The 13223-nt window shown below is 66.6% G+C and overlaps 1 protein-coding gene and 1 non-coding gene across 2 annotated transcripts; one reads left to right on the top strand and one right to left on the bottom strand.

The window, feature by feature from the left end:
- The first annotated feature begins 497 nt into the window (after nucleotides 1-497).
- TRNAN-GUU lies at nucleotides 498-571 on the top strand. The gene has a single exon. It is a non-coding gene; the product is annotated as a tRNA-Asn (tRNA).
- Nucleotides 572-2598: 2027 nt separating this feature from the next.
- LOC114489400 (low affinity immunoglobulin gamma Fc region receptor III-B-like) lies at nucleotides 2599-8327 on the bottom strand. Its single transcript, XM_028503350.2, has 5 exons — nucleotides 8260-8327; nucleotides 7705-7725; nucleotides 7133-7390; nucleotides 4333-4590; nucleotides 2599-3006 (listed from the first exon to the last, which is right to left on the bottom strand). Exons 1-5 carry the CDS (start codon nucleotides 8297-8299, stop codon nucleotides 2822-2824), a joined length of 762 nt encoding a protein of 253 aa, XP_028359151.1. The 5' UTR covers nucleotides 8300-8327; the 3' UTR covers nucleotides 2599-2821.
- Nucleotides 8328-13223: the final 4896 nt, after the last annotated feature.

Genomic DNA, 13223 nt, shown 5'->3' with positions numbered 1-13223 from the left:
AAGGGGTCTTTGCCCCCCGCTATCTGGACCCTCCGGGACGTGGGCAAGTCTGTAAACCACAGGCATCTGTCGGGTGTGGGCACAAGCCCACGGGCGGGAGAGCAATTCGGGGTGCTGGGCTCCCTTCCTTAGACGTTATACTTTGCAGGACGCCGTTGGTATTTTACACTTTCACAATAAAATTCTTCTGTGTTAATACGCGCGGCCGTGCACACGAGTTCATGAAATATCCGAGCAAAACCAGGGGGCTGCGGAATCCACGGGGAGTGCCCGCCTCAGGCTCCCCGAAGGCCCCTGGCCCTTCCGTCCCCGCTGCGCCCCTTCCGAGCCTCGCGACCCCAGCAGGTGACAGGTGACGGCGCCGGGGGAGACCTGCCGGGCGCGGGCCGCCCCTCGCGGATCCCGCGCCGCCTCCTGAGCCACAGCCGTTTGGGGGAAGTGACGCCGCGACCTGACTCTTCACTCAAGTGGCTTGGCGGCGGAGGGGACGTTCGCCTGTCTCTGTGGCGCAATCGGTTAGCGCGTTCGGCTGTTAACCGAAAGGTTGGTGGTTCGAGCCCACCCAGGGACGCGCGCCTCCCTTTTGAGCGCCTGGGCCTCCCTCCGACACCTGCGGCCTCTTTTGGGAGGTGCGCTCGTGCGCCCAGACTTCGTGAACCCGCGGGGCGGGCACCTGGGCGCGCAGCCACGCCCCGCCCTGGCGCTCGGGGGTCAGGGGGCGTTCCGCCGGCCGCGGGTCTCCCGCTGCCTTCGCTCCCGTCCCGCCCACTCCAGCGGAGGGGCGTCCGGGGCGCAAACCTGCTCTGCCCGCGCCCCTCGGCGGCCTGCGGGGTCCGGACGGGCTCCCCGCCCATCAGCCTCGAGACCCGCGCCCTTCCTGGCCTTTGAATGTTCGCTCGTTGGCGGACGGCGGGCCCTTCTCCTCTCCCCCCGGCACACTCCCGCTCGTCCTCGGCCATCACCCCCCGAATGACGCCTCTGCACTCTCCCCCGCGGGCGGTTTTCCCACTAGGATAACAGCCCCCGCCCCCGCCCCCACCCCGGAGTGACCCTGGGCGGTTCCTCCTCCTGGGGTCTTCAGCACCTCGACTCAAGCTGGGCTCGGTGTGGGCGCCGAGGAGTGAGCCCAATGTCCAGGGTTGCCACCTGCATTGGCTGCGGCCCGAGTCCCGTCCAGCCCCCGCAGCCAGCTCCAGGTGAGTCTGCGCTCGGATCAGCACAGGCAGGCGGCGGCTGACCCTGCACCCCCCCCCCGCCCCCGCTCGGGCCCTGTCCCCTTCCCACCTGTGCCTTCTCCTTCCTGCCCCGCGCTCTCAATTACCTCCGCTCCCTCCACACCTGCCCATCCCTACACCTGCAGAGGACCCCTGCGCGCATTTGGCGACCGAGCCAGCTGACCCAGGAGCTGCGGCCAGATGCCGCTTAAGGAGAGGGGTGTCCATCACCCTGGACGATCAGGAGGTGGGTGAGAAGGGTTCTGACAGTCTGACTGTGTTAGTGCCATGGGGTTGTCACCCTCTGTCTGAGGGGAGCAAGCGGTACGTTGGTAAAATGCTTCACCAGAGTCAGAAAACTGACACGGTGTCCCGCTGGGAACTCAGAAGGCAGGAAGACAGAGCGACCGCTCTCTTTCGGAGACCGGCGGCTCCTCAGGCCCCACCACCCGGGCCTACGAGCCGAGGGACTCGGAACGTCACAGCGAGCCGGGTGGGGTTTGGTGCGCTCTGTCCGGTTACCCTGCCTGGTGGCCTGACGCGCGAGGAGAGCCGCGCCCGCCCTCCAGCAGTGAAGGGGATCCGCAGGCCCCGCCCCTCGGCCCCCGCCGCCCTGGCCAGCAAAGTGCCCCCCGCTGCCCGTTCCTTCCCCCGCGGACCCTCTCTCCTTGCGCTTTCTCGGTGCAGACGGTGCGTGTGCTCGCCGGTCTGAGTCTGGGGCAGCGATGATCGCTGCTCCCCAGGGCACAGGGCGGCTCTGTGTCTTCTGGCCCCGCTCGCTTCCCAGGACCGTCTCTCCTCAGGACGTGAGGAGCGCCCGTCACACGCCACGAGCACACGGTCCCGGGCCTGACAGCCACCCACCCACCCCTCGCCGCTCCGCACACCTGGATTTCACACGGACCCTGTTTTCTAGGGAGCCGTCCCAGCGGGTGTCCTCCCGTCTGTCCTGGACCACCCTGCTCTTTCTCAGCCGCCCCCTTTGTGGGCTCTGCTGTCTCTCTCAGGCCCCCCCCCCAGCAGTCCCCACAATCTGTCCGAGGAGTTTCGGGGCGCCCCGACGGCACCAGCCCTGCGGCAGGGCGCAGACCCCGGTCCAGCTGGCACTTGGCCGCGAGCTCTCTCACCCGTGTCTGCAGTTACTTAGGGAAAACGTCCACACACCATCTCATCTCCAGAAGGGCTGCCGTCCGGAGACTGTACGGCTGCTGGGCCGGGACAGGGGCCGGGACGGGGGGCTGTGTCGCTCTGGGACCCCAGGTCCTGGGAGTGCAGCTGCCCCAGGGGCTCCGCAGGTGGCCCTGAGGATCACAAGCCCTTTGGGGTTACCCTGTGAAGTCTACTAAATGTGTCGAATCCCAGTGTCATACACCAAAAACCAACCTAACAGTGTATGTCGACTATAATTAAAAGCAAACTTTAGGAACCAGATTGAGCACGAAAAGTGACAGCAGGATTTTTAAAAATTAGGCCTTTCTTTTTCACTGGAGACGGAGAGAAAATGGAGCTGGGCGAAGGGCCCTCAGCCTGCGCCCTGAGGTGCAGGTTTCCTGCTCTCCCCAGAGGTGGGTGCGGGGGACCACGGAGCGGGTCCCGAGCTGCTGCTCTCACTGCTCCTGCTTGTCCTCAGGGCTCTTGCTCCGTGTGGTTGTGTCACTTCTCCCTTTCTTCAGGGCGCGTCGAAGGTCTCTCCGCACGGAGAGGTACAGCCCCGTGTCCAAGACAAACAGGAGCCCCGGCAGCAGGCTGACGATCGCCAGCTTCCCAGGTGGGGCAGGTGGGGTTGCCACACCTGCGAGGAGAGGCAGAGGGACGGGGAGACGGCAGCCGTCAGGGCAGGGCTTTGGAATCAAGAGCAAGGCCCTTCCTCAGAGGAGGGTCCTTCTGGCAGCAGCCGAGCCGGGTTCCCAGGGCCGGCGGGGTCTGCGGAAGCCTCCGCTTCCTCCCGGGCCGTCCCCCGCGCTGGAGCTGCCCCGTGGGGCCCGGCCCTCCAACCGCAGCAGAAGCAGCTTCCTGTCCCAGGGCGGTTGTGCCCGGGGCGGCCCAGCAAGTGAGGGGGCTGGGTTTGGTGTGAATTTACAAAGGTTGTCCAAGGTCAAGTCGGTGGGAGAACACTATGTCTTAACTCAGTAACTCTGTCTCGTGCCTGAAGATGCCACCCACTGTGTGGGTCATCGTCACGACAGGAAACCTGGAAAATGAAGCGAACCGTGGAACTGCGCTACTTACTGGCAGAAAAACGGTACTGTTTCTTCACCGAGAGGCGGGAACCAGTCGCCCTCCCAGAAGGGAGTGAGGTGGGGCTTGTTGGTTCTCGCTCTCTTGGCCCCTGTGGTTGTTCCTGCAAACTCACTCCTCGCCGCTGTCTACACACTGGTGACATTAGACTGGATTTCAAGTGTCAAGTTTTTACCTCTTAACTTTGATTCAATTGCAAACGTACGAAAGTTACCAGAATGATACGATGAACTCTCGTGTATATATATATACATATATATATACATATATACCTCCTACATTTACTAATTGCTGGCATTCTGTCCCATTTGCTCCATGATTTGCCCCTTCTTTCCCTCGCCTATCAAGAGTGTTGACTTTAAACTGAAATTGCAATGAAATTATTGTCACACAAATGATGGCTCTGTTTTGTTAAAGTCCCCAAAGGTGTGTGTCTCTCTGCTGTCTTACTGTGCAGTCCCGGTCTGGATACAGGGGACGTGAGTGACGTCTGGGAGTCCAGGAGCACCGTGTATGGGGGGTGGGGGTGGGGGCTCTGACCGTCCCCCCCCCCCACCCGAGGGTGCTCCACAGAATCTGGGCAAACATCTCTCGGAGCACACGGGTGCCTGTCTGATTCTTTCATTTGGTCAGGTGTGACCTGAGGGGCAAGTCAACGACCCCGTTTTCTGCTTCAGTTCCTTCCTCCGTGCGGGGAGCTGGTGGTGCCCTTCCCATCACGTGGTCGGGGGTGGGGCGGGGGTGCGGTGGCGGTCCCAGGCAAGGAGACCCTGGGCGCAGCGTGTGGCCCAGGACAGAGCCCGACACACGCCCCGTCTTTGTCACAGAAACTGGGGCCGGTGGCTTCGCCGGCTGCCCTCTGGGCCCGCACCCCGCTCACCTAGCACGATGACCTGCACGGCCTCGGAGGACTCGTTCCGCCGGTCCTGGATCATCCCCCGGCAGAAGTAGGAGCCGTTGTGCTCGCTGGTTGCTGCCGGGATGTGGAACTCCGAGTTGTGGCGAGAAAACTTCTTGCCTCTGCCGTTCTGGAAAAACTGGACCCTGTAGACAGTCAGGTTCTTCCAGCTGTGGCACCTCATCACGATGGGGTCCCCCGTCTGGACCACCCAGCGTCTGGCCTGGAGCACCAGCCAGGCTGAAAGACACAGACCACAGCCCCCCGAGGCCTCAGTGATGGGCGCGACTCGCTCTCAAAGGGACACCGGCCACCAGGTCCCCAGGTGGACAGCGGACTGGGAGCCCTTCCCACAAGCTTCCCCAGGAAAAAGTGCGCCCCCTCCCCCCCCCCCCCCAGGCCTGCATGAGAGCTCGAGCCACACCAAGACCTCTGTCTAGAAGGGGCAGAGGGACAGACACACGGAGGGAACCACGGCCAGGGCAGAGGGACTCTGGCGAGGCAGGCGAGGTGCCGTCTGCAGGGTGGAGGGCTGCCCTTGGTGTGCGAGGGCAGGGGGCAAGGGGCCCGGCGTGCTCCAGATCCAAGAGTCAAAGCTGCGTTTCACAACGGTGGTCTGCCTCCTGGAAGGAAAGGCAGCCCTAGAAGGAGCAGGCAGTTTGCTGAGACGTGGAGAGACTCCGGCAGCAGCCAGGAGCGAGGTCCCTGGGCGGCTGGAGGAGCGGCTGCAGACTCGGAGAGGGAGGGCGCGGTCTGAAGGCCGAGGAAGAGAGGGACAGGCGTGTCCTTGGGAACCGGGGTTGTCTGAGGGCCTCGGGTCTTCCAAGGGCCCGTCTGCACCCTGAGTGCAGCCTTCAGGAGTGGAAAGGCTCGCCCTGCCCGCTCAAGGACCTCACGGCTGCCGCTTCGCCCCATGCCCAGACTCCGCATGGAGGGAGCCGGCCGGCGGGCAGACCAGGACGACCGCAGACGAGCTGCAGACCAACCGTGACAAGGCACAGGTGACACGGCACAGAAACGGTCGTGAGGCGAGGCTCCGCGAGGAAGACGGGGTGCGGGAGCGCGTGCTCACAAGGCCACACACGGAGGGCTCGCACTTTCTCCCTAAATGTTAACAGGTTTCCTTGGGGGGGGGGCGGTGGGTGGCTTTAATTTTCTTCCTTATATCTCCACATATTTTTGAAAATGGAATGAGGTTTGTAAGAACAAAACAATACAACTTACTTTTAAAAAATCAACTCTCTCATGCCAAACAAAACCAGTAGACCGTGAGCCTTCTCTACCTGGAATGTGTGCCAAGCGGAAGGGACGGAAGGGAGCCCTCATCGTTTGTTAAAGATGCCAGCCGTCCGAAGGGGCCCCGTGCCTGTGTGCCCATGTGCCGCGGGAGCACAGACGGGTTACCTTAGCGTGGGGCGCGGGGGCTGGGAGACACCATGCCGCCTGCCCGCGCGTGCTCTGGCGGCCTTGGCGGGGACTCGCTGGCCCCAGGCTGCCCGGCCACATGCTCGGAGAACGTCTGTGTGTGTTCGTCGCACAGACACGCCACGGAATAGGCACCGGGCTGTGCAGACGGGGGGTGCCCCGGGGACTGGCCGCACGGTCCTGACCTCCGAGTGACTCGGAAACCATCACGACAGGAAGTAGCACAAAGGGCGGCCCTGTCTGAGATCCCAGGACTCCGGGACGGAGAGAACAGGACGGAGGGGCTCTGCCCGGAGAAAGGCAGGGAGAGGAAGGTGCCTCAGGGGAGAGAAGAGAGCTGGGCCCCAGGGTGCAGCGGGGCGGGGCGGGGTGGGGCAGGGACCGGGGACCGGGGCTGGCCCGGGGGCCTGGATGGCTCCGGCTGTAGTTTAATGCACAGTCCTGCCCGACTGGACTTCGGGGGCCGGCCTCTGGAGCCGAGCCCCAGGCTAGCCAACAACTCCCGGAGCCGATTACTCTGTCGCTGCCTGTTGGTGCATCCCTGTGTTGTTTGGGCATAGGTGGCCATCCCTCTCCTGGGGGGGCAGCAGACACCCTTCCTGCCGCTCCAGCGCTAGATGTCAGCTCAGTGGGCAGCCAGCGCTGGAGGAGCCCCCAAACCAGCTGCAGGGGCCCGGTTCCACGGAGCCCTGCTGCGGGTCTGCCTGCGCCGGGCCCCCTCCCCCTCCAAGCCCATCCAGGGTGTCAGTGGGGTCGCAGTGCCCAGGGCAGGGGCAGGGTGGCACCCCGCTCAGAGATCCCACCTCCACAGCCCCCCGCCCCCCCCCCCCCCCCCGTGCCTGGGGGCTGCGGAGGGCACACAGCCTTTGGTCCGCTACTGCGAGCCGGCTGGAGGGGCCTCTGGGTGCCAGGAGGACCGCGGGCGGCCCAGCCTGGCTGCAAGTCTGCGTGTGGCGTGGACGGGACAGGGACGGGCGGCTCGGCCGCCAGGGCTGGGGCGGGGGCCGCTTGGGCTTTGTGTGTCTGAGACCGAGGAGGACAGGAGGCCCGAGAACAGGCTCATTAACACGCGCGCAAGGACGAGTGGTGAGCCTCAGAGCGAGCTGGGGGGGTTGGGGATGGTTTGGGGGGGCGTCCCCCGCGGACGCTGCCCCTGCGACTGGGCGGGGCCGCAGTCCCGCCCCCGCCGCGCCGGGTTAGACGCAGTGCCGGCCCGCGATGCGGAGGGACCACGGATCCCCTCATCCCGGCTCTGACCGCCCTCCGCCCCCCAACGTCGCCCTCTGGTGCTCCCCCAGCCTTCCCCGGCCTCTGGTGCGCCGGTCACTGGCGAACCCCCTCCCCGTCACCCGCTCACCGGCGACCACTTGGAGGCGCAGCGGGTCGCTGAGCGCGGAGCGGTTGGTCCGGCACCGGTACTCCCCGCTGTCGTTCACGCGGGCCGCCGCGATGGAGAGGCTGGAGGCCTGGCAGGGCAGGAGGGTCCCGTTGTGCCACCAGCGTGCGAAGCTGTCCTCCTCCACGCGGTTGCCCCGGCACGTCAGCGTCACGGGGTCCTGCTCCAGCAGCCTGTCCCACTCAGGGCTCAGGGACAGCTCGGCCTTCGGGAGGCCCTCTGGGGAGACAGGGCCGTGTGGGCGGGGGCAGGCGCGGAGGCGCGGCGCCAGGGCCAGCCCCGCACACCCACATGGGTCTGCGGCCCCGGGCTCGGAGCGCCTTGTCTCACAGGCTCTGGGCCCCACCGTGGCCGCGCTGCACCTCCAGGAGAGCTGGCCGGAGAAGCGCAGGGCCAGGCTGGTGCGCGGGGGAATTGCCCCTGCCACCCCACCCCCACTCCACCCCCGCCCCCCGCCAGCCGTGGCCACGACCCGTGGCTTCTGCATGCCACGGGCCTCAGCGGTCGGCCTGACACCCTGCGAGCCAACTCACCAGCCCGCGTGCCGGCCGAAGCTGCGGGAGAGAAGAGGAAGACAGGCATGAGCCTGGGCAGCGACGGGGGTGGGGCTGCCCCGCGAGCCGCCGGTGTCCCCAGGAACCAGCACATGCAGCCGCCGGCTGTTGGCCCTGGTCTCCAACGGCCGTGCCTCCAGCCCCCTCCCCGCCTGCCCGCCCACCCAAACCCCTGTTTTCAACACTGCCCCCTTACCCCCTGGTCCCTGTCCAGTCCCCCAAATTAGGGACGTGGACTGGCTCTGCCTGAAAGGAAGCCTCAAGCAGCCGCCGCCCGAGCCCCCTCCCTGGAAAGAGCAGACACAAGAAAGTCCTGGAGAGGAGGCCGGGCCGCCGCGATGGGAGAGGCCCCTGGCCCACTCATGGGTGGGGGTGCTGAGAACCGGGGCGGGTGCCCCTTTGCCCCCTGATGGCGCCAGCGTTCTCTGCGTCCCGGGAGCTGAGCGGGGGGCTGCGGACTGGGGGGGGGTCCCCGCTCCTGGCCTGACCCCCAGGCACCCTGAGCGCCTCCCTGCGCCGGCCACTGTGACTCACCTAGCAGCAGCAGGGCGGTGGGCGGCAGCAGCCGCCACATGCCGGCCAGGAGGACACGGGGGGCCGTGCCTGGCTGACTCCAGGAGAAGCGTGTCCTGCCCTCCCTCACGCAACAGGCCCCTGCTCTGGGAACGTCATTGATTTTTGACTCTGACCTCAGACACGTGAGCCCCGGGCGGCGGGGGTGGTGCCTGCAGGGGAAGCTGAGCGGGGCGTGTCCCTCTGTCCCTCGTGGCGGCCCTGGCCGGTGACAGTCTGCGGGGCACCCTCGGAAGTCCCAGGGCGTTTGCCCCACCTGGCAGGGCTGGGCCGCCCAGCTCCAGGAAGCGGGGAGAGCGGGGACGGGGAGGGGGGCGGACTGCCGTCCCTGGGGGTCTCCGTCTCCGTCTCAGACCTCCTCCTTCCGGCCGGCCCGGTCCCCCTCGGTGCCGCCGAAGCACAGGGAGCTGGCGGTCCGCCCTTGAGACCCTACAGGCGCCCTCACCCCGGCGTTGTCTCCACCAGCGTTTTCCTTCCAGGCTGACAGTGCCCACGCCCTCTTCTCGCTTCCCAGCGTGAATTCGCTCCCACGGCTCCCCGCGTCTCTGGAGAGGAGCCTTGGCCGCCGGGGAGATGGGCTCTGGAGAAAGCAAGGGGCCCGCAGACAGGTGGGGGGCTGAGGGGTCAGCGGCTGAGGGGTCAGCGGCGAGGCCGAGGCTCTGACCTCCACCGCGGCGGCACGAGGGCTGCGCCAAGCCACAGCCACTGGTGGGGGGGGGGGCTCGGCCGCTCGGGGCTCCTCGTGGAGAAGGTGGGGCTGGGGGGCAGCCTGGGGGTGCGGGGACGTCGTCCACTCTGTTCCTCAGACCCCGGCGGTCAGCATGTGCCCACCCTCCCCTGCCGTCCAGGCCCCGGACAGGAAACCAAACCGCCTGGCACTGACGCCCCTTTCACGCCAGAAGCGGCCAAACCCTCCTCAGGCTCCGAGTTTTGTTTGTTTGGCTCGTGGGTAGAGTTCACGTCGTCCTTCCCACTCCCACCCGCCCCCCCCACCCCACACGCCTCCTTGTAGCTGCCCCCGCCCTCGCGCCCGTGGGCTGGTGGACGCCGGTGAGCGGCCCCCCAGGGGCTCCGTTCCCGTCTTGCACAACGCGGACCTGCGCCCACAGCAGCTACTTGCCCAGGGGTTGCAGGGGCTCCTGGGCCGCACGGCAAACACTTCGGTTTTCCTTCTGGGGGGCTCCCCTTCTCCGACTCACCGTCTGGGTGCGGCCTTCCGGGGAGGACGGGCGTGCTGGCCAGGCCACCGAGCGTGGGAAGCGCTTCCGGAGCAGCCGGCAGGCCCACCGAGAGTTGCCGGGTGAGTGGGCGGGCGGGCGGACTTCCTGGGGTGAGCAGAGGCCTGCAGGTGAGGGCAGGGGGTGCTCCTGGAGGGCTGGTCCCTGACGCCCGGCCCTGCCCGTAGCGGAGACGCCGGAGCGTCCGGCACCGAGCCGCGTCTTCCTTTACCAAGGTCGCCCGAGGTCATCGAGCCCGGGGCCTCCGGCCTCCCCTGGGGAGACCCCTGGGTACGCGTGTCCAGGAGCATTTATGAAAAGCCGCGTGTGCGCAGAGAGGGCCGAGGCTCGTCCTGTCCCGTCCGGGGAGGGGTCTGCACGGAGGACAGGGCCCTCCCTCAGTGGCATCACGAGAGGGTGACTGACGTGGCTGGCGTGTCTGCAGAGCTGGGCACGGTCCCCGAGGTCAGCGGGCGCCACGCGGCACCTAGTGGGTTAACAGCGGGGGTGGAGGCTCGGCTCCACCGCCGGAGCCTCCTGGGCCTCAGGCTCCCGCTCTGTCCAGTGGGGCTGCACACAGCAGTCCCAGCCCCGAGGAGCTGTTGGGGACAGTGCCCGTGCGGCTGCTGGCTCCCTGTCTGGACCTGTGCCCGCTGGCCACCGTTTCAAGTGCCAAAGGGGGGCGGGGCTCCCTGGCTCCTGCATTAGGCTGTGATGCCCGCCCCCTGGCCCCCGTCCCCCGGTTCCTGGCCCCCGTCCCCTGGCCCCCCGCAGGCGCTTGTCACACCTGTGGACTGCGAGGTCTTCGAGGGCAGGCATCAGTTCCTCTGGCAACCACCGTGTCCCCAGCACCCCGCACCCAGCCTGGACCATCCTAGGCTCCCCATTCACAGTCACTGGGTGACGCCGAAGGGCCCCTAGGTCACGGGGAGCAGCAGCACGTGCTTCCTGGGGCCGCCCTCGGAGCAAGAGTCACCGAGTGTGAGACTGACCGTCGAGGCTGTCGAACAGCACAAGCGGGTTTACACCGTGTTAAAGTGACCCCGCCAGCAGGCCTGGAAGTCGGGTGGGGGGAGAGGCTGCAGGTGGGGGGGGGGCGGGGGTTGCTGGCACAGCCCCGGTGAGGGAGGGGGCCTGTGGAAGCAGAAGGGCCGTGCGGGAGAGGAGTGAGGAGGCGGGGCGGGCAGGGTGCGGGGGTGCCCCGGGCGCTTGGGGCGCGAGGGAGGGTCTGGCGGAGCTCAGCCTCAGGTGCGGGGATCAGAAGGCTGGCGTGCCCTTGCCACAGGCCGACAGAGTGCAGGGTGCAGGCCTGGGTCGAGGGAGGGGGCCGGTGAGGGGGTCGTGGCGGTTTCGGGTGGACGTCCAGAAGGCGGTGGCACGCACGGCTCCGGAGCCGGCTCTGCACCCAGGACACGTTTAGGAGGCCCCAACGCGGCTCGTGTTTTAAACTGATAAAAGCTTCGGGCGTGTCCCAAGGAAAAATGCGAGTGCAGGTGCTTTCCCTCTCCGAGGGTGCCTGCGCCTTCCTGTCCCCCCCCCCCCCCGGTGCTCCTTCTTCCCGGGCGTCGCCTGTGCCCTCCCCCTCCTGAGCTCCGGGGCCCCCCTCCTGCCCCTGGCACGAGTCTCCTGAGCCCACGCAGCCCCGCTGGCTCACATCTCCTGCCCCCGTGGCTTTCCGAGTGAACTTGCTCTTCAAACTTGAGGAACAACGACAACATGCACTCGGTTGTCCCTGTAGTTCAAGACGCCCCTGGAAGCCCCAGGGGGGCCCAGGTCGGGACAGAGTGTGGGTGAGCGTCCCTGTCCCGGGGCTGGGGAAGGGGGAGGGCAGCAGAGGAGGACGGGGGAGCGGACGGGGTCAGAGGCTTGGCACTCGGCCACTCCTGCTGCGTGTGCAAAACCAGAGCCGCTGACAGAGCGGGTTGGGGAGGCGGGGCAGCGAGGAGAGGGGCCCCCAGAGGCCCCCGCCCCGTGCGAAGCACCGTGGAAAAGTCCGTGCGGCCCCCCGGGGAGTGGCTGCCCCCCAGGGAGTGGCTGCGGTCTTTGCCTGCATCATTGCAGGGGCTGGGGCCGGGGGCGGAAGCCTGATCCCTTCTGGCTGAGGACGGAGCAGAGATAAAAAACTGTCCTGACGAACGTCCAGTCCTCTGAAGCATCTCTGTGATGAAGGCGATGGGGGTGCAGTGAGCAGTGGTCCCCGCTCTCCTGGAGCCCCGCCCCCTCGCAGCAGCACCCCATCCTCCCCGGGGGAGCCCCACCGCGAGCGGTCTCAGTAGAACGTGGTGGCTGCTTTCACTGCAGACACCAAAGGGGCCAGACCCCCTCTCCTGCCCTGAGGTGGTGTGGGGGGTTAAACGGGGTCCCCCCAGAACCTGCATGTTGAAGCCCTTGCCCCCAGGACCTCAGGAAGGACGCGTGTTTGGAGGCAGGGCCTTCGACGGGGCAACTAAGCTAAAAGGAGGGCCCTCATCCCATGCGACTGGCATCCTCCTAGGAAGCGCTGGGGACGCAGACACACACAGAGGGACGGGCGAGCCTGTGAGGACTCGGGGAGGAGCTGGCCCTGCCCACACCCGGGCCTCGGACTCCGGCCTCCGGGACGGCGAGGAAGACACAGCTGTTGTCCGAACTGCGTCTGTCATGGGAGCCAGAGAGCAGCCCCACTTGTGCCCTCCGGGGTGCCGGCCCCGAGGAGGGGACACAGTTTTGGGGGGGGGAGACGGTGGGGTCTCGGTCGTCACGGCAGTGGTGGGACCGCCGGACCCTCCTCCACTGCCCACCAGGAGCTCCCTCTCCTGTGCTGACACACCTGCGGCTTCTGGCGGAGCCGCCCCCCGTCCGAAGCCCCGAGGGGCACCACAGGAGAGGAGACTCGAACACTCGCGTCCTGGGGAGGACGGGGGGGGGGGGAGGGAGAGTTTATTTGGTTTGACGGGAGACTTGAACTTGTCCACAGGCTGCTGTAATGGCTCCCCTTGCCAGGGCACCACTGGGCCGGCCGGGCAGTCAGGAGCCCACCAGATCCAAGGTGGGGGCAGGGGTCCAGTCTCCAGAGGGAGAGCGTGAAGGGTGACCACCGAGAAGACCGCAGTGCCCTTCTAGAACGTTCCCTACACACGTGCGCACTCATGTGCATGTGCATCTGCTGCCTGTACCTGTGCATTTTGTCCGTTCTCAGTGGTTTACGTTTGCACATGACGTGATTTTCTGCGACTCGAGTTTTTACACTGATCCCCCCCCCACAGGCACAGGCACACAAACACACACCACTCAACACGTTCCACATTTTCCTGAAGTTTTTGAAAACTTTATGGTTGCTCACTTCCAGTTGTCCCGAGTTTGCCCCGACTGCCCCCCCACTCCCGCAGTCACCCGCCCCCCTTGTCCGTGCCTGTGAGTCCTCTGCTCACGTCCCTTCGCCCCTTCCCCTCCTTCCCCGCTACCCCCTCCCTCGCCCCCTGGTCTCGGCCACTCTGTTCTTTATTTCCCCTCATTTGTTTTGTTGATTAGGTTCCACTTGGGGTGAGGTCACAGGGCGTGTGTCTTTCTCCGCTTCTCTGAGGGGCGTGTGGGGAGGAAGAACGTCCCTCCCTGACTTTCTTGGGTCTCGGAAGGCACGTGCGCCGAGACCCACGGGCTGAGCCCATTCTGCCTTCCTGCGCGTCGGGCAGAGCCAGGGCCCCTCCCTCCCGTCACGCGTCCACGAAG

The sequence above is a fragment of the Phyllostomus discolor genome, chromosome 14, assembly GCF_004126475.2.
Source record: "Phyllostomus discolor isolate MPI-MPIP mPhyDis1 chromosome 14, mPhyDis1.pri.v3, whole genome shotgun sequence".
NCBI lineage: Eukaryota > Metazoa > Chordata > Mammalia > Chiroptera > Phyllostomidae > Phyllostomus > Phyllostomus discolor.
The sequence above is the reverse complement of the archived record's forward strand: the minus strand, read 5'-3'. Positions and strand labels throughout refer to the sequence as shown.

Coding starts and splice junctions, on each gene's coding strand:
- LOC114489400 (XM_028503350.2), bottom strand. CDS start 8,299: ATGTGGCGGCTGCTGCCGCCCACCGCCCTGCTGCTGCTAG. Junction 7,726..8,259: donor CACCGCCCTGCTGCTGCTAG/GTGAGTCACAGT, acceptor TCTCTCCCGCAG/CTTCGGCCGGCACGCGGGCT. Junction 7,391..7,704: donor TTCGGCCGGCACGCGGGCTG/GTGAGTTGGCTC, acceptor CTGTCTCCCCAG/AGGGCCTCCCGAAGGCCGAG.